General features: G+C 35.7%; 1 protein-coding gene across 1 annotated transcript in view; it reads right to left on the reverse strand.

Moving 5' to 3' along the window:
* LOC127802029 (uncharacterized) overlaps nucleotides 1–22087 on the reverse strand; it is a 77604-nt gene that overhangs the window by 26009 nt on the left and 29508 nt on the right. The window contains exon 4 of the mRNA XM_052337658.1: nucleotides 5919–7408. Coding sequence (XP_052193618.1) covers nucleotides 5919–7408 — 1490 coding nt within the window. The remainder of the gene's footprint in view (nucleotides 1–5918; nucleotides 7409–22087) is intronic.

A 22087-nucleotide genomic window follows, 5' to 3' on the forward strand; every position in this document is an offset into this window, starting at 1 on the left:
AGTATTTAGAGGGTATATTTGATATATAAATGGTTAGACAAAGTAATAAATGTGGCTATAAATAATAAAATTTAATATTTTACATGTAATAATTGCAAAAAGCAAAACTTATGATTGCAAATAGAATTTCTCATATATATATATATATAAAGCTCACGCCATTGCCCTTGGAGTTGAGTGGATTTACAGCCTGGAAAATTCTATTTGTAACCATACTTTTTGCTCTTCGCAATCAGTGTAAAGTAAAATATTAGATTTTACTATTTACAACCATATTTATTACTTTTTGCAACCATTTCTATTCCAAATATACCCTTCAAATACCATCCTCCAAAAAAGACATTCCACGTGCATCAAATTCTCTTCTTTTTGTTAGAATTATTTGTTGCTGTATTATTATAATTATAACTTTTCAAAGTATATTAAATTATTTGTAATAATATTTTATTTTAGTATTTGCTGTTAGATTTTATTTAATTTATGACAAAATATCATAAATTTAATATAAATTTTAAAGAAATAAAAATAAACATAATTTTATTACGATTTGTATTTAACTCAAAAAAAATTAAAATTAAAGCAATATTAATTCAAGAAAAAATAAATATAATATTAATCCAAAGATTCGGGGGACAATGACCCGAAATAATTTATATACATTTGAAATAATTTATATATAAAATTATTATATATAGTATAATATGCATATAATATATAATACATAGTATACATATAATATATTATATACATTTTGGGAGATTGCAATTCTCCCGAATTCAATTAATATAATGTTATATATAATATATAACATAATATAATACTATATAATATGTTATATAATTAATATAATATTATATAATTAATTATATAATATGTTATATAATTGAATTCGGGAGAATGCAATTCTCCCGAACCGAGGTTCGGGAGATTGCATTCTCCTGAATTCATAGTTTCGGGAAATTCATGACTTCGAGAGAATTGATTTTTCTCAAATTCAAGGATTCGGGGTGCTTATCGAACCTTGACATTCGGGGTTCCTCGACCACCCAAAATCCTAGGATTTGGGGCATCCCCTAGCCCCCGAACCTCGGGGTTCAGGGGAATCCCCCAGCCTCAAACCCTGAGGTTCAGGGTATCTCCCACCCCTCGAATCTCAGGGTTCGGGGGCATCCCCAGTCCCCGAACCTCGAGGTTCGGGGCATTCTCTAGCCCCCGAACCCCGGGGTTCGGGGCCAAGCCTCGAACCCCGAGATTCGGGGTTTCAAGGCGTATTTTTTATTTTTTAATTAATTTTTTTTTATTTATCCCTCGTGTATGTATATGTAAATTATGTGATTGAACCAGTGATAAATGTTGTAAATTGTGTTGTTTATCACTGGAACATTCGTTATCTTTTTCGTCAAACTCTACGCAAATAATAGTGGATAATAATCTTCTATCGCTGATAGTAACTAGTAATTGGTTATGGTGATGAGAACTGGCCTGAGCAATATTTGGTGTTGAATAATAGTAGTTGTATAATGCTCGGTGTTGAATAATAATAGTTGTGCGATGTTCAGTTATAGTTGTGGGTGAGTAAAATGGCTGTGGCAATCGTGATTGAGAAAGTGAGTGAACGCACTTGAAGAGTAATGATGGATGGTTAAACGTTAAAGATTTAAATGAAGGGCAAGGAATTTTAAAAGTATTACAGAGAGTATTTCCCTTAGGGAAATTCTATTGAGAACCCAAAAATTTACTCTTCAAAACCCACGTCCCATCAAAATTTTCAATAATTTTAATATACATTTTTTACCCTCACAACCCACAACCAACTCTCTCCTCCGATCACCTCTCATTGTCGGCCATCACCTTGCATCTCTCATCGCCAGCCATCACCTACATAAATATATATATACACACTTATATATATATATATTTATATACACACACAGCATGGCCGCGGCCATGCAACTCAACACACACACATATACACTCACACACCTATATAAATATATATATACACACTCACACACACTTATATATATATATATATATACACACACACAACATGGCCGCGGCCATGGCAGCTGCGGCCATGCAACCTAGCACTCACACACCTATATAAATATATATATACACACTCACACACACTTATTTATATATATATAACCACAAGTTTCATGGCCGCGGCCATGGAAACCCCCGCATCTCGCTACAACCCTCGCACCGCGAGGTGCGGGGGTTTCTGAACTCCCCGCACCTCGTGGTGCGGGAGTTTCAGCAATACCCGCACCTCGCGGTGTGGGGAATTAAGCCTTCCCTGACTGAGCAGTCGGGGAAGGCTGGTTTTATTTTTATTTTTTTTAACTAAATTTGTTTGATTATAATAAAATAAAATAAAAAATAATACAAATAAATAAATTCTAAATATTTGTATTTTAAGTAATTTTAAATTAATTAATTTTAATTTTTTTTAATTATAAAAAATTCAACAAGATGATTTAAAATTTAAAATTAGTTAAATTATAATTAATTAAAATATAGATATTTAAAATTTATTTATTTATATTATTTGGCAATTTAATTATATTTGCTATTTTTTATATTAATTATATTTTTATATTTCACATTTTAAATATATGTGTGAGAATGAAATCAATGATATTTTAAAAAACGAGTAAAAAAATTTAAAAGGCCTAAACTTAAAAACATAAAAAATAAATATATTAATAAAAAAAATAAAAAAATTAAAAGACCTCCACACCTCGGTGCGAAGGTTTGAGAATCCTCCGCACCGCGAGGTGCGGAGGTTCGAGAAATCCCTGCACCTCGCGGTGCGGGGTTTGCTGAGATCCCCGCGCCTCGCGGTACGGGGGCTGCTGAAACCCCCACACTTCTCGGTGCGGGGGTTTCAGCAGTTTCCGCACCACGAGGTGCAGAGGTTTTCATGGCCGCGGCCAGGCTTTTGTGTGTTAGTGTGTGTGATATATATATATATATATAAGTGTGTGTGGTGTTGGGTTCATGCCGACCGTTGTGTGTGTGTATATATATATATATATAAGTGTGTGTGTTGGGTTTATATATATAGAGAGAGAGAGAATGTGTGTGTGTATGTGTGTGCGCGCCTGTGTGTTGGGGGGGTCGGCCGCCATGGCCGACCCAGCAACTGGGTTCATGGCCGCATGTGTGTGTATATATATATATATATGTATTTGTGTGTGTATGTTTGTGTGCAGGAGAGAAATAGAGAGGCTGACAATTGGAGAAGAAAGTGAGTTGTGAAGGGGTAAAATAGGAATTTTAAAATTAATGTGAAATTTTATGAGATATGGGTTATGAAGAGTGAAAACAGGGGTTGTAAATAGAATTTCCATTTCCCTTACAGCCTAGGACCGCACGTTTAAAGCCACTGAAAGCCCTCCAATTTCCATTTTAATTACCAAATTGACATTGCATGTGATTGGGTCTTTAATTCCAATCACGGGCCTTCGAATTTTGGGCTTCAATTGCACTTGAAGCTGGGCTTTAAATGGGGCATGCGCTGGGAGCTTCTTCAATTCCAATTTTCAATTGCATGTGGGCCCCCAATTTGACTTCCTTGATTTGGGCCTCCCAGTCCCTGCTTGACGCATGCAATTTCAATTCAATTGTAATATGTTATAACATTATATTATATATATATATGTTTATATGGTATATTATATGCTTATATATTATATATTTTATGGTATATATGCTTATATTATATGTTATATATATGCTTCACGCATACACTTGTATGGTATACATTCACGCATGAATATATGTATATGTATTATATTTATATATGTACTATAATATATTATATCTTATATATATTTATATATATTACAGATTCTTTCAACTTAATTTTTTTTGATAAAAAATTAAAGTGAATTTTTTTTTTTCTAAAATTTCTAATTAACCCCTAATTTCTTCTAAAATCTCATTTTCTCTAAATCTGGATATAACTACAAATTACACATAAATATTCAATTAAACTAATTTTAAAATTAAAATATAAGTATAATTGTAACAAAATTTTACAAAATTAACCATTAATCAGGGTTCAAGGCTTAGATCGATTGAACTTAAACCCACTAAGGTAAAGCTAAGAATTGGTCGCAAGGAAAACTTAAAATTAACCTTAGATCGAACCCAAATTTGCTCAAATCGAAAGAAAATAATTTCAACTCAAGAATGAATACCAACAACTACTCGTTTTCTCCTGCAACTATCTCTATCACTTTCTCTCTCTTTTTCTCGCCAATTTTAAAAAATCACCCCCATAAACATAATATATGTAGATAATCGTCGAAGAATCAGATAGCATCTCACAAAGATCAGGATAAACTTCTTAGGTATTCGGAAGAGATGAGATGAGGGTGTGGAAAAAAATGAAAGAAACAAACTTGGATTTGAATGGTGACAACCAAGTCTCCGATAATTTCAAATAGACTAGATCAAATAAGATGAGTAATGAGCTGAAAGAGAAGAATGATGGGCTAATAGGCTAGATAAAGATAAGGAGAATAATGGACTTTAGACAAGGCAACTAATGGGCTTAGGTAAAAAATGAGTTGGGCTTGGCTCTTATTTTGAGCAATTGGGCCAAACCCGTTTTCCTAAAAAATAAGATAAACTTATTTGAGCCATTCTTTTATTGGGTTTTCTATAAGTGAGTTTGAACTTTTCTTTAAATTTATTAATCTTAGACCAAAACTTATGATAGTTTTATATTTATCTGATCTTACCATCTCGCCTTGGACTTATTGGTCATCACACCCCAACAATTATCTTTCAAGACAACGATTAAAATGTCGACCCAAGCAAGGCCACTGCTAGCCCAACCCATAACTCTTTTCTTCTCCTCCGTGTTACTCATCGGAACAACAAAGCAGCACATCTGTGATTATGGGTTGGGCGAGAACGGAACCAAGGGTTAGTTGAAGGGTCAACCGCATCTTCAACATTCCTTGATGTTTGATCATTGTGCATTTAGCAGCAGTTAATTAATTTGATGAATGTAGGCGGGCGAGGATAATGCGCGGGGATGATTGGAAACAAGGTTTGATTATGAGTTATTTTCCGAAGTTAAGGATAACAACAAAGGAAAAAGAAAAGACTTCAGCAGGCTTCACACAATCATTTCGTTAACAGCAAAATGGAAAAAAGACTAGTAAATTACTTTCCCATACTGCAGCTGGATAATTTGGAAGGACTGTGTATTACGTGGGATTATCATGTAGAACCACCTTAAAACAAACTTAGGTTACATCCCTCACAGAACGTTGATTGAGTGAGATCGTTGAAACCTTTGATTCCTTCCTGCGCATTGGACCTTAAATCTGGAGGTATAATTGTCTCTTGGTCTCCATATATGCCAAAGTGCATGAGTAGCAGCCACACATGAGTCAGAAATTCTCCGCCATGTCTAAGCTCTTGGGCGTGGTATTTCAGTTTACACTCCTTCGCGGCATAGCACAGCATCTCCACCCACATACTGCTCATGATCTCCCATCTTTCCTCGTTCGGTTTCTGCATCAACACACTGGCAAGATGTTTCGCACGTTTCACTGTGAGACTTTTGCAGCGCTCGCGAGGTATCTCTTTCAGGTGCTCACATGCATCAGCGAGTGTAAGTTTTTGGTTCTTCAGAATTTCCATTATATCTGCACAAGCCGTCAAGAAGTCGCCATCCGTGTTACAGAAGGGTAATGTATTAGGACATATGAGAAGAAGATGCATCATGTAATTTGACAATCTTTTGGCTGCTTCTGAATCATCCGTAGGTTCTTCATCATGATAGCAGATGTCTGTGGCAAGGTGCCACAGAACAATAGCTTCGCCAAATTCTAAGTTCATGGTCCACTTGGGCGCTTGCCCCAATCCATATTTAGTAAGTGTCCACTCACCTGCTTTCATGGATGATATCTGGGAAGGTTGTCCTGAATTCTTCTGTGATCTCTCTCTAAGCTGATTGATGATTAATGCTTTTATAGTCGGATTTGCTTTCCTCGAAGGCAAGCTGAAATTGATGCTTAGAAGTTTCCTCCAGCCACACACAGCCCGCACCATTTTATTGAACACGGTCGCCTCATATTTGGTGCAAAAGTTCAGTAAACTGAATTGTCCCATTTCCTCAGACCATCTTTGCCCCAGAGAGATTAGATGTTCGTGAAGAAAAAGTACTGGACTTGACAACTTGCTCTCGTGCTTACATGCCCAAACCACTGCCCAGTCTGAAACAAGTTGAAGAAGAAGTCCAACCATCTCCAGGAAAATGGCTCCAATTAGCAGAATGATGGTAATTTGGACATCATCTTCCAAATCTTTAGTACTAGGCTTGTCAACCATGAAGAATCCCACCAACACACAAACTACACAAGATAAGGTAATAAACCGGAGAATGAAACCCCAGGCTGTAAAAATTGTGCCTACCTTGCTGAAGAGCACATCATACATGAACCCCAACTCAATCTCAATCTGTGTTGCAATGTCTTGAGAATTTGTATCCCCTTTCATGAATTTGTCTAGCGGCCTCTTGAGCACATGATAGCCAGGAATATGAGGCTTCAATGTCTGGAAACAGATATAACCTTCAACCACGAGCTCTGTTTGTTTTTTGAGCTCAAGCTTCCTGTTCAGTGAAGCAGGACTAAAATCCATAACGGTGCAATCATTTGGTATAAGAAAACCTTCAGAGATTGCCCGGGCTCTTGACTTGATAACCCATGTTCGCTCGGCATACTTGATAATTCCAGAAATCCACATGAACAGACTCAGAACAGAGAGTCCAGAAGGAGTCCAGGTCACAATCAAAACGTAACATGCTCTTCCACCTTGTGTTAACAGTGATATTAGGTGTCTCAGCCACAGCTGAGTTTCTTCTATGTATAAGAGAGTTATTGTGTCTGGACCTCCAAGATAGAACAGGATTACCGGTGCCCATAAACCCCTTAACAAACTTTCTGGTTTATCAGGGTTGCAGATTTTATCTGGATTGAATTCGGGCAACACGGCTTCTTTATTAAGAGTGCCTTCGTCTTTGACTTTGGAGAGCTTCCCGAGAGCAATAGCTGCCAACAAGTCAGCAAAAATATACAGCAACGACACATTCAGATTGATCAAGAACTTCCTTTTCGATCTCCTCCTAAAGCGTCCAAAAATGAGGAGGTACAACTGAGTGTAGAGGATGTATAGAATTAGAATCCTGAGGTCCCATTCTTCCCAGAATTTCCGTAGTCCAGCACCGAAGCTGTACTCATCAACCGGAGACCCCGTATAGTTGTTTACGGCCTGGACAAGCTCGTAATAATCGTGACATCCAGAAGAAGAAGACAATGCAGAGCACTTGGGACACTCGGGAGGATACAGGGTGGGATACTTGGCACATATGGGATACCTTGGGGCTGTGCTGCACATGATCTCTCTCTTCTATATCTGCTGCAAGGATGGACGAAAACAGGAAAAAAATAGCGACATGTACAGAACCAAACTATATTGAATAACAGAATTTTAGTTTGAATATCTCACATATGAACATGATCCATAATTGTTGTAAATAATATTCACTAATAAGGTAAAGTCATAACTACAACATTTGGAGATGCTGAAACTTTTCCAATTACAATCAGATTACATAAACGAGGAAATGTGTTTACATCTGTTTCAAAATCCAGAAAGCAAAATTAATTGTAAAATTCTACTTTCACTGTGAAATTTTTCTCGTTTCATGTTGCTACAGCAAGGAGGAGGGCGTTTTCATTTTAAAATTTCAAAAATTAAGAACAGGATTGTTGCAAAGATATAGATTGCTGTAATCATATATTCATAAATACCTGGCTATGCGAGATGGCTGAAATGAATGAGTGAATCGCCTGAAAAACTCAATAAACTTAAGCTCCTTAGAACCACACGCGACTCTAAACGAAATGCAAATAAGAAAATAATCAGTACCGGGGAAAGGTTTGAGGCCCCAGAGAGAGAGAGAGAGAGAGAGAGAGCAATAATGTCGTTTATTGCTGGGAAATGTCCTTTATATAGACGTGGATTGTACTGCAACAATTTATTTCTTCTACTATTTGAACAACCATGAGTAGATATTTAAATTTTTTGTAAGAGAAGATGATTGAGATGACGAATGAGGAATGACGAGAGCAAGACTACATAGAAAAGTCTCTAAGATAGATAGGATCCAAAGTGAGTGGAAGTGTGAAAGAAAGAGTAGGTTGCAGTTTGCAGTTTAGACCTTTCATTTAGTGAAATGGGTAAGTACGGTTACCATTTATAGAAACTGTGGTTGGTTGAAGTGTAAAGTGTGAAGTGTGCAAGTGTGAAATACCAATACCAATACCTTTTCCTCTCCATCCAGACTCCAGCTATATATAATATATGCTGCTGTATTATGATACACCAAAGAATAGGAAAATTCTATTTAGAACCCGTGTTTTTACTCTTCATAATCCAAATCTAATAAAATTTCACACTAATTTTAAAATTCCTATTTTACCCTTCCCACAATCCACTTTCTTCTCCAATTGTCCGCCTCGCCTCTCTATTTCTCTCCCGCACACAAACATACATATATATACGCACACACACATATGGCCATGAACCCAGCTGCTGGGTCGGCCATGGCGGCCAACACCTTCCCCCAACACATAGGCGTGCGCGCACACACACAGATATATATATATATATACACACTAACACACAAAAGCACACACACTTTTATATATATATATATATATCATACACACACAAAAGTCTGGCTGCGACCATGGAAACCTCCGCACCTTGCGGTATGAAGACTGCTGAAACCCCGCATCGCGAGGTGCGGGGGTATCAGCAAGCCCCGCACCGCGAGGTACGGGGATTTCTCGAACCTCCGCACCTTGTGGTACGGAGGTCTTTTAAATTTTTTATTTTTTTAATTAATGTATTTATTTTCTTAAGTTTAAGCCTTTTAAATTTTTTTACTCATTTTTTAAAATATCATTGATTTCATTCTCACATATATATTTAAAATGTGAAATATAAAAATATAATTAATATAAAAAATAACAAATATAATTAAATTTCCAAATATAAATTGCCAAATAATATAAATAAATAAATTTTAAATATCTGTATTTTAAGTAATTATAATTTAACTAATTTTAAATTTTAAATCATCTTGTTGAATTTTTAATACTTAAAAAAATTTAAAATTAATTAATTTATCTTATTGAATTACTTAAAGATACACATGATTTAAGTATTAAATCATCTTAGGTGTTGAATTTTTTATATTTAAAAAAAATTAAAATTAATTAATTTAAAATTAATTAAAATACAGATATTTAGAATTTATTTATTTGTATTATTTTTATTTTATTTTATTATAATAAAATAAATTTAGTTAAAATAAAAAATAAATAAAACCAACCTTCCCCGACTGCTTAGTCGGGGAAGGCTTAATTCCCTGCACTACGAGGTGCGGAGATTTGAGAAATCCTCGCACCTCGCGGTGCGGGGGTTGCTAAAACCCTAGCATCTAGGTTTTCATGGCCGCGGCCATGGAACTTGTGTGTATATATATATATATAAGTGTGTGTGAGTGTGTATATATATATTTATATAGAGGTGTGAGTGTATATGTGTGTGTGCGCTGGGTTGCATGGCCGCCGCCATGTTATGTGTGTATATATATATTTATATATATATATATTTATATAGGTGATGAGAGATGTAAGGTGATGGCCAGCAATAAGAGATGATTGGAGGAGAGAGTTGGCTATGGAGGTAAAAGAAATATATTAAAATTATTGAAAATTTTAATGGGGTGTGGGTTTTGAAGAGTAAATTTTCGAGTTTTGAATAGAATTTCCCCAAAGAATATTAGATTATATGGCTTTGAAACCAAATCTAATCTAATCTAATCTAACCTAACCTAACAGGTAGGTAGGGATCATTTATTTTAAGTTTTAGTGTGTCTTCAATTTGTTTGATCATTTTAAAGATGAAACAAAGACAAACCTCAATTAAACAGGGGCAGGGCCGAAGCGCTTTTGTCTTAGCTAGAATTCTCATCAATCAATTATGGTTTGGTTTGGGGCCCCCTGCCCTGTCAGCACTCAAATTAATTTATTACAAAGAAATTAACAAAGAAAGAAAAAAGCAAATGCACACACTAAAGTAATTACTTTTGCAGTCTTTCAAAAAGGTAAAGGTAGAAAAGAGCCACCTTTTCCTGTTTTCTCAATAAAAATGTTGAAAAGGTCTCTCAATAATGGGCATAACAAGTTTTAAATAATGAAAAACATATCTCTCAACTTGATACGAATCACATGATTGATTTTATCATCATTAAGCTTCTATTCCAATTACACTATGCATTTGCATTTGCATTTGCTGCCTAATTTCATGTCACAAAATTGATTCAATCCCATAATATTTTGTTCTTAATTATTTTCGTCACAAACTTATAGTGGCAACAAAATCATTTTGTCAAAATGTATCATTATTCATTAATGATTAAATTTTTTCTGACTAATAATAAGCCAGCGACAAACTTATTTGCATTGGTAACATACTTACTAGCAACCAAAATATTTCTTTGCTATTTTATAGTCTAAAGATAGTCTTAGCGATTTGGCACAAAAATATTTGATGTTGTTTGTGATTTTGCTGCTCTAACATATACATTTATAAATAAAATTCTAGTTACATTTCATTACTAAAAAATATTTTCAGATTTAATAGTTATAAAGTTACTAATTTTGATCAATACTATTAATACAATTATCACCAAAATTATAATCGTTTATGATTTCTTCGATGTTTTCAATTCTGACCAATAACATTAATTCATTTTCATTTAATTAAAATTCAAGATGATAAATCTTGTACATAAGTCTCTCATACATAAATAACACGTCTTCGTAAATCATTTGATAATTTTATTATGTTTGACATAATTAAACCTACAAAAGCACAAAATAAGTATTAAGTATTAAGTATTAGTTATGATGAGTATAAACATGACATAATTTTGGATCATCACGAATTAATGGGGTGTAGGTTGTGACTAGCACTGCCAATAAAGCCGTCCCTAATGAACCATTGTACTTGACACCATTGTCACTTAAATTTTAATAAGAATTTATAGGTATCAATTTTAATTATTCATTATATAATTTAAAGAAATCCTCCATATCTGCATAAGTCTCCAGTCAAAATAAAGTTGCCACTGGTAGCGTTGCAGAAAGGGTAATCTCTGAGGACATATGACAAGAAAAAGATGCATCATGTAATATGACATTATTTTGGCTGCTTCTGAAGGGTCGTTAGAATGATAGCAGATGTCTCCAGCAATGTGCCACAAAACAACAGTTTTGCCAAATTCTAGGCCCATGGTCCACTGCGACGCTTGCTCACTGTTGTACTTACCAAGCGTCCACTCACTTGCTTTCAAATATATGAAGTCTGGACCATGGAACCCCAAAATGTGTATTGATTGTTGAAGGGGCTGCTTTACACTGCTAGTCGTCCCCAACTTGCCATAAGTTCACATCAATTGAATTGCATAAATAAGGATGAAAAATAAAAGATTTAAGGGCTCGTTGGTATAATTTCTATTTTTTAAATTTTAGTTTTCGATTCTCTCTATTTTTCAATATTGAAAGCAAAAAATATATATATATATATAGTATTTCAAAATGAAAGAATGAAAGAGAGATTTATAAATATTATTAGAAACCAAAATTGTAAGGTCCCATATTTGTAATGAATAATACGCATCATGTTCCGTTATTCTCTGACGTTAGAATAATCGTATTCAAGGATCTAAATGACAGATTGTCAATCTTTGTCAGCTGAATCGATGGAAGAAAATACCCAGGATGTAAGTATCCAAAAAAAAAGGTATATCTATGCCAAGTGTTTCAAAGCAAGATTTTTGATACTGAAAGAAATCAAATTAGAGATAGTTTTTTGGTACAATTATGACTTAGGCTAAAAAATCGAATTGTCGTAGGGAATTTTCGGAAAATCAACAGAACCCCAAAGATGTTCATATTTAGTTTGTAGAATAACCCTTTAGTGGTTTTGGGTTGAAACAAAAAGGTTTATAGTCAAAACGTAAATTCGGGCCTAAGTGTAATTTCTTAATTTTGCTTGAGGGAGGTCAAAAGGACGTTATTCCTGAATCTTCGGAGATGGAATGAAAGGTTTAGATCTTGAAGGTCGAAATGGAACTATTGGAAAGCTCAAGGGCTTCAAGAAAAGGACCAAAGTGAAAGTGAAAATTTGTAAGGGGTTAAAGTGTAATTTTACAAAACCTTGCAATGAGGAGACTGCCATAGCCGACCATCCACCTTGCTGGTCGTTGAAAGCCGCTTTCGACTACGAGAGGCTCGAGGAAGTGGCTGAGGGATTTCAAGGTCGGGCCTAGGCCAACATAATGATCGATTTTTCCATGCTTTCTAGTTGTTTCTTGGTCGGAATTTGGTGCATAATTTGAGGGTTGAAGATGATGTTTTGGCTCAATCTAAGGAAGGCAGAAGCCTTAGAGGCTTCATATTGAGTAGCCATGAGCGTTTGAGAGCTCGGGGTTACCTATAAATAGAGGATTTAAGAGTTGGTCGAATGTTTTAAGAAAATTAAATTTGAAGATCCAAGCATTTGAGAAAAAATTGAGGGAAATGGATAAGGGTCTTTTGTTCCCCATATCTAGAGGATTGTTTTTGAAAAATTTGAGCTATTTTCATTAAGGTTTGAGAGAGATATGAAGTTTCGTCGAAAAAATGAGTTTCGTCGGAATTTAGAAAAATCAGTCAAAAAATGGCTTTGATCGAGCAATTTGAAGCTATAATCCTGTAGAGGGTGAAAAGAGGAAGGCGTAGGTTCAAATGGGAGGCGAAATGGAGCTTGGAGAAGGGAGAAAATTCAAAAAAACCGAAAGTTGGTTCGTGACTGTGCGTAAGGAAGATAACCGACGTGTGTAAGTCACGCGCCGACAGGCCCTGCGAGTAGGGTGCATGAGGCAGCAAGGAGGTGGCGCATGTGGGCACATGTGGGCTCTAAAAAATCTGCAAAAAATACTAAAAAAAATCAGGAAAAATAAAATATGGGGGCTTGTGTTCAAAGCTTTGACTTTTGGGTTTCGTGATTTTCGCGCAAAATAGCCTCGATAAGCGTGCATTCAAAGAATAAGGTAAGTGGTTCAACCCAAAACCAGTTTTATGCAAATGATTCTATCATATTGACATGCTATGTTATATTATGCATTATGCAAAGTGCATTTACATGTATTAATGATGAATTATGCATATATTCACGATGATATTATTGATCATGCAACGCATAAAGGTTTGGGATTAGGGACTGGCGGCGCTACTCTGTTAAGGGTGCACCCATACACTTCGGCCTGGTAAGGAGACTGTTAAAATGGAGAGTAGTAGTTGAGTGCGATCGACTCAAATGAAAAGAATGATGTTATGTTGCATTGCATGCACGCACGAGATATGAATAATGTACCCTTACATCGATTATTCAGAATCTAATGTGGGTTATGCCCCTAAACCATTCAAACGTTCCAGCTAGGGTTTGCAGCGAAGGCACATAAATGGATGAGATGTAGCAATTCAAGTTGTCATGGTTTTGATAAAGATGTTTCTCTGCATTTTTCTTCTTCATAAAGAACCGAATATGTCCTAGTTATGTTATGTTTCAAGTCATGTTAAAAAACTTATGTTCTATTGATGAATAGTCTTATATTATGGAATATGTTCGAAACGATCATGTATTATTAATATGGTTTGATGTATGCTTAGATTCGATTCATGCTTCCGCTATTGGTGAATACCTACCCTAGCATTTATGATGTATGATGGTTCTCATTCTAGGTAGGTAAATGGGAAATTTTGGGAATTTATATGATGTTGAGATTGTTTTTAAGGAAAAAAAAATGTGACCGAAATTTCTTAAGTTATAACATGCCTGAGAAAGTGGGGTGTTACAGTTAGTATCAAAGCAAACTAAGTAAGAAACCTAGTGATGGCTTTAGGAAAATAGAATCATGGGATTTAGGGTCTTTTATATATAGAATTGCTAATGGATTTCATGATAAAATGTTAGGATGGATGGAAATTTCCCTTATCAGGTTCTAGTAGATCATTGGGCCAACCGGATTAACTCAAGGGAGCCAAACCCCAATGAGAACATTTATGAGATACTAGCAAAGATGGAAGATATAATTGAGGATATAACACTTAGCTACCGTCAGTGGCTTGACCTAGCTCAATTTCGAATAGATTTTCTGGTAGGCGTCTTGGAAGAAGAGTTGAGAACAGTTGTCGAATGGGTTCAGGAGAACAAAGAGTTGGACATATTTTTCTATTTTTGTGAGAGGATTCGTCACTTGTTAGACAAAATGAATGAGGAAATAGTCGAAGAAGAGCCCATAGAGGAATCAGAAGAAGAAAATCCTAGTGAGGATGAGGAAGAAGTGAATGTGGTTGAAATCGAGATTGAAAATGATCCCCCTGAGTTCGAGTATAGCAGTTTCAATGATGAGATGGACTTAGAGGAATCATATAGTGACCATGAGGGACCTACTTTCGAGTCTGAAAATGAGGCCGATGCATGGGTTTGGAGGTCCACCAGTCCTAAGTAAAAGGACATCTAGTAGTTGTAATAGTTTTGTGAAATATTGTATCAATAGTGTTGTATCCTGATATTTTGAGAATCTATAAGAGATATGCTTCACTGTTTTGAATTAACGATAAGTTAAATTTGGGTGAATGAGAAATTTTTTTTGCGATCTAATAGGGAACCATGTTTTCATATGGTAAACACCCCCCAAACTTATACAATAGAGCCTACAACGTCAAACCATCAGAGAGATATTGAAGGGCGTGCTAACGACATTCCAGGAAGTAGCTCAAGTCACGAGGAAAGAGCGAATGGAAGCCGATTGGACCAGATCGAAAGAATTATGGGAGGCATGGTGGGAGCCATGCAAGGAATGCAAGTCCAAAAAGGACGTACATCTAGCATGTTGGACCTATACCACTATCAAAACCTGCCCGTCTTTCAAGGGAAGCTTGGAGCTGACCCCTATGAAGGAGAGTTTTGGATCGAGCAAACCAAAACATTGCTCAACCATCTCCACTGTGGTGAGAACGAGAAAGTAAACTGTGCAACTTTTATGTTTCAAGACGAAGCGAATAGATGGTGGAAATGAATAAAGAGGACGGTGTCCGCTCAAGCACAAGCTAGCATACCGTATGTCAGTTGGGATCGATTTAAGGAGCTGTTCAACGAAAAGTATTTCCCACCTAGCCTTAGGGTGGTAACAAAAGAGAGAATTCATGGAATTGAAATAGACTGGAGACATGACTGTGGCGTAATATGAAGATGCTTTTACTCAACTAATCAAGTATATGCCGATATACGAGACCAATGAAAGAATTAAAGTGCAGAAATTTTTGGAAGGATTGAAACTAAAGATCCAGAGAGCCCTTAGTAATGTCAATACTTGGTCCTATGCTGAAGTAGTGTTGCAAGCAATGACCTCAAAGACTAATCTAAATCGAATTGATTCCATCTAAGGAGCAAGCCAACAACTTCCCATCTTTAGGCCGAGTATAGGAAAGAAGTTAGATCTCAAGAAACCTCAGGGCCGAGTATAGGAAAGAAGTTAGATCTCAAGAAACCCAGTTCAAACCCAGTAAACCTTGCTCGAAATGAGGTAAGTTGCACTCTAGGAGGCCCTGTAGGTAAGGAATGAATGTCTGTTACAACTGCAGGGAAGAATGACATATCAACTGGAATTGCCCAAGAAGGGACCCATATGCTACAACTGCAATCAGCTGGGACATTTGTCAAGAGATTGCCTAAAGATGAAGCAGATGAGACAACTTCAATGGTTAACAGGAAACTCGAGAATTCAACAGGGAAGAGTATTCAACCTGACATGACAAGACACGTTTGAGGATCCGACAGTCATACAAGGTACCATGTTTACCTCTGGTATTCCTATGCATGTATTGATAGACTCGGGAGCTAGTCATTCATTCATTTCACAAGCATTGGCCAAGGTACTAAGGGAAGAACCTGATGATCTAAACTGTTGTATGATTATAGCAATCCCAATGGGGAAATCTTTAGAAACTTCCTCATGGTATGAGAGTAAGAAAATTCAGATAGGAGAAACCGAGTTCTTAGTAGACCTAATTCTTCTTGAAATCCACGATTTTGATGTAATCCTAGGAATGGATTTCCTAACCAAGTACAATGTCACGATGGATTGTAAGGCTAAAATAGTCAGTCTCAGGAATGGAGACTCGATTATTAAATTTAGGGGCTAGGGTAGGGCAAATGAAAAGAAATGGATCTCGGCCTTAAAAGCGGACAAAATGTTGCGAAAGAGAGCTTATGGGTACCTGGAACACGTCCAAGATAAGATAGAAGACCCCATAGAAATAAAAGATGTGTTGGTAGTCAAAGAATTTGAGGATGTGTTTCCCGGAGAATTATCAAGATTGCCCCCACAACGCAAAATTGAGTTTTCAATAGAGATTTTGCCGAGAGCGAGCCCAATTTCTATACCACCTTATAAAATGGCTTTCGTAGAAATAAGGGAATTAAAGACTCAACTTCAGGATATGTTGGACAAGGGATTCATCAGACCTAGTATGTCACCATGGGGAGCGCCGGTTCTATTTGTTAAGAAGAATGATGGAAGTATAAGAATGTATATAGACTACCAGCAATTGAATGAGGTAACCGTCAAGAATAAGTACTCACTTCCTAGGATTGGGAAATTATTTGACCAATTGCAAGGAGCAAAGGTCTTTTCAAAGATTGACCTGAGATCAGGGTACTATCAATTAAGGATCAAAGTAGATGATGTGCCCAAAATAGCTTTTTGATCTCGATATAGTCATTACAAATTCCTAGTTATGTCATTTGGATTAACCAATGCCCCAGTGAAATTTATGGATACGATGAACCAAATTTTTAGACTGTATTTGGACAAATTTGTGATCGTGTTCATAGACATCTTAGTTTATTCTCCTTCTGAAGAAGAACACAAACATCACTTGAGGACTGTACTGCAAACGTTGAGGGAGCACATGTTGTATGCCAAGTTCTCTAAGTGTGAATTTTGGTTAAGTTGAGTAGCATTTTTGGGACACGTTATAGCAGCTAAAGAAATAGCAGTAGATCCAGCAAAGGTAGGGACAGTAATAAATTGGAACAAGCTAGCACAGTTACCGAGATTAAGAGTTTCTTAGGGTTGGTTAGATATTATAGAAAATTCATAAAGGGATTTTCAAAGATTGCTTCACTGATTAGTGGTTAATTTTGTAAAAATTCTGTTATAATTTCACCTTTCTTTTGATCTTAAAAATGGTTTAAATTAGATATTAATATATATTTTATGGTTATATGTAAGTTTAAAATGAAAAATGAATGAAATGAAGTTCTAAAGTAAAATTTAATAATAATAATAATAATACATATATAAATATATATAATACATATACATCAATACATGCGTGCATGTAATATATATATATATATAATATAATTTAATATATATGTGCCATGTGTAATACATATATATAATATATAATTTATTAATAACATTCAATTGCTTGTTTGTAGGCATGAAAAAGGTGGGCTTGGAGACTCAAATTGGATTGAAGAATGAAGAATTAAAACCTATGAAGAATTAAGACCCAACTTGAGCAAGCCTATGGAAGACATCATTTGGAGAAAGCCCAAGTATTATTTTTAATCCTAATGAAGATAAAGAAAACCCAATTGTAGAAATCTATTTTTATTTTTTTTAATATTTATTTTATGAATGCTTTATTAGGTATGTATTTTAGCTAAAATCCATTTAACTATTAGGTGTGTATTATAGCTAAAATTCATTTAACTTTATGAGTGCTTTATTAGGTGTGCGTTTTAGCTAAAATTCCTTTAACTTTAGGTGTGTATTATAGCTAAAATTCATTTAACTTTAAGTGCGTGAGTGCCCATTAGATATAATTATGTCTAGTTGAATAATTGAAATTATGTGGTTTGTATTGCATTTTGTGGGCTATAAATAGTTCACTTGATTGCATTTGTAAGGGTGATTATTATTTTTGAATAAAAGTTTAATTGTTTCCTTAGAATTCTCTATTTGAGAATTACTTTTGTTATCTCTTATTTTCTTTATTGTTTTCTCTTGTGATCTTATTTTCTTTCTTTATTCTCTTGAACTCTTATGTCATTATTGTTACTTTATTATCCATAGCCTAAATGGCCAGTTAATTTATGCTTTTAAATTTCTGCAATTTTAATTCTTATCATTTAATTATCCACCGGCTAAATGGCTAGTTAATTTCTGCTATTTTAATTCCTGTCATTTAAATTATGTTATTTAAATTACGACATTTAAATTTCTGTCAATTAACTTTCAAATAGAGATGAGTGGCTAAATCCAATCTTGGATTAAGACAAGGACAATGTCCAACGCTAATGATTCTCAAAGAAAGCTGCGCTTTAAATGAGTAACATTAATTTAAATTTAAGTATGAGTATGTCTTGATTATTGAGAAATCACTATGTTTGGATTGTAGCGTAAGCCTAACTTAAAGCTTTCATATCACGCATGAGAGTTACTAAAACTGGAAACATTATCATATCCAAACCCGGATGATTAATTTAGTTGTTTTTGTGTATTAATTGCAATTGGATTTATGGTAGTTGTTTAAATTAGAATCCTGCATATCATGTACGAGGATTGCTTAAACTAGAACTATCATCATCTCTAATTGTATTTAATAACAAACCCTCATATCTGAAATTAAATTAATGTTGCTAATCTTTTATTCTAAAATTTTGGAATCAACGGGTTGGTGCTGAAATTGTCTTAACTCAAGTACTATCCAATTTCATATTCTCACATTTAGTATTTATTTCAATTTCTACCTTGCTTTATTTCCTAGTATATGTTGTTTAAAAAACCATAAAAAAATTTTGTTGCCAATTTGTCCAAATGCGTGTGCTTGTGTGTGACATTCTTTTTCCTTTGCCATAAATAAATCTCTCAGTAGACGACCTAAACTCATCCAGAAAATATAAATTTAAATTTGGACTACAACTGCACTCGTACACTGATGAGTATAAATCTCTCACCAAATTAAAGGAAAAAATATAAAATTTTTATTGTGTTTTGTTTTGTGTTTTAATTGCAGGGTGAAAGTGCAGCCATTCACCCCTTACGAAGCTAACTTAAAAGGGCATAAAGTTTGATTGGGATGATCGGTGTGAAAGGAGTTTTCAAGCACTTAAGGAAAAACTCACAACTGCTTCAGTTTTAGCCATCCCGAATGGGTCCAGAGGCTATAAGGTATATACGGATGCCTTACTGAGACAGTAAGGACAGTAAGGTAGGGAGAGTAAGGACAATAAGGTATATCTAGCAAAGGTAGGGACAATAAGAAATTGGAACCAGCTAGCACAGTTATCGAGATCAAGAGTTTCTTAGGGTTGGCTGGATATTATAAAAAATTCATAAAGGGATTTTCAAATATTGCTTCACCTCTTACGAAGTTACTCAAAAGGGCGTAAAGTTTGATTGGGATGGTCAGTATGAAAGGAGTTTTCAGGCACTTAAGGAAAAACTCACAACTGCTCCAGTTTTAGCCATGCTGAATGGGTCCAAAGGTTATAAGGTATATACGGATGCCGCGAATAATGGGTTGGGATGTGTGCTAATACAACATGATAACGTAATTGCCTATGGGTCCAGGCAACTTAAGAGGCATGAACAAAATTACTCGACCCACGACTTGGAGTTAGCTGCTGTAGTGTTTGCCTTAAAAGTGTGGAAACACTATTTGTATAGTGAAAAGTTTGAAATCTTCACCGATTATAAGAGCTTGCAATATGTATTCTCCCAGAAAAATTTTAACATGAGACAACGTCGATGGATAGAATTCTTAAAAGATTATGATTGTGTTATTCAATACCATCCTAGCAAAGCCAATGTTGTGGCTGATGCCCTGAGTAAGAAGGAACCCATCTGTATGGCTAGAATGATGATGTTCGAGTGGAAGGCAATTGAAGCTTTCCGCCTAATGATAATAGGAGTTACCCCGAAAGGGAATTCTTCCTACGTAGCCAATCTCACCATTCAATCAGATTTGATGGAGCAGATACGATAAGCCTTTCATAAAGATTGTAGAGTGGAATTATGGGTTGATGAGCAAGGACAGGTGAAGACCTTGAAATTTGAGTTAAGAGATGGCATACTTCGATTTCAGGGGAGAGTTTATGTGCCTCGGGTAAAAGAATTAAGACAAGCGATCTTGAAAAAAGCCTATCAATTTGAGTATTCAATCCACCCAGGAGGCACCAGGATGTACATAGATTTAAAGATCGTATATTGGTGGCCAGGAATGAAGAAAAGCATAGCACGGTATGTTATTCAATGCTACACGTGTCAGAGAATAAAAATTGAACATCAGAAACCAGGCAGAAGTTTGCAACCGTTAGAAGTCCTAGAATGAAAGTGGGAGCATATTACCGTGGATTTTGTAATAGGACTACCGAGAAGCCCTAAAGAAAATGATGCCATATGGGTGATTGTTGATAGATTAACTAAGTCTGCCCATTTCCTAGCTATGAAGGTAGGCTAGCCTATCAATAAGCTTATCCAGTAGTACCTCAATGAAATTGTCAGACTACATGGGGTACCAGTAAGTATTGTCTCGGACTGTGACCCAAGGTTTACTTCAAGATTTTGGGGAAGTCTTCAAAAGTGCTTAGGTACTTAACTTAGGTTAAGTGCAACTTATTATCCTCAAACTGATGGCTAATCAGAAAGAACTATTCAGACTCTAGAGGATATGTTAAGAGCATGTGCGATAGATTTCTAGGGAAGTTGGGAAGAGCACTTACCGTTGGTAGAGTTTGTTTACAATAACAGTTATCACAACAGTATTAGTATGGCTCCTTATGAGGCACTATATGGACAAAAGTGTAGGTCCCCAGTTTGTTGGACTGAAGTTGGGGATCGAAAAATGTTGGGTCCTGAGATAGTCCAAGAAACTACTAATAAGATAAAGACTATTCAAGAAAGAATCCGAGAGGCTCAGAGTCGTCAAAAGTCTTATGATGACACCAGGCGAAGGGATTTAAAATTTCAAATCGATGATAAAGTGTACCTGAAGTTATCCCCTCTAAGAATGGTAACTTGAGGCCACAAGAGAGGCAAGTTGAGTCCCAGATATATAAGGCCATATGACGTTATAGAAAGAATTGGGCCTGTTTCTTATCATCTCGCTTTGCCTATAGCTTTATCCAACCTCCACAATGTATTTCATGTATCACAACTTTGAAAGCATGAGCCAGATCCATCATAGGTTATGTAACACCCCAATTCCCAGGAGGGCATTATGTAACGTAAGATTCCGGGATATAATTTTTTTTCCCAAACAAATAACAGAAACCCAACACAAACACCATTCCCTGAAGATCCCGTTACACCTTCTCAGTTTGTCAATTATGAACTATCAATAAACTAAGACAAGTACACCAACTCAAATGCGGAAGCTAGATCGAAACCTCAATAAACCATAACCGAAACCCACTTTATTAATAATATAAAGTCAACCAACGTTTACATGACGTCATCAAAATAAACAACATAACAAAAAGGACATAATATAAAACATCTTCTAATCGCCGTCACTCCTTAGCAATTCCTTTTCCCTTCGCACCGCTGCCTTCACCTGGAACGTTTGAATATTCCAGGGATATAGTCCAAATTAGATGCTGAATCATCTAAGTGAGAGTTCAAAATCACATTTTTCATGAATGAATACAAGACATGAAATAAACCAATACACCCAGTAAGCTCTAACCCAAGAGAATCCCCAGCGCTTAACCCTACCACGGGAAAAGAGAAATCTCTCTAAAAGCTATGCCACCATACCGACTCGACGACACGACGCGATTCTAGCTTAAATGGGGCTGCCAACGCATCTCACTAGAATACGTTCCCACCTTAAGCATCCAAGAACCACCATACAAT

This window comes from Diospyros lotus, chromosome 5 (assembly GCF_014633365.1).
Source record: "Diospyros lotus cultivar Yz01 chromosome 5, ASM1463336v1, whole genome shotgun sequence".
Lineage (NCBI taxonomy): Eukaryota > Viridiplantae > Streptophyta > Magnoliopsida > Ericales > Ebenaceae > Diospyros > Diospyros lotus.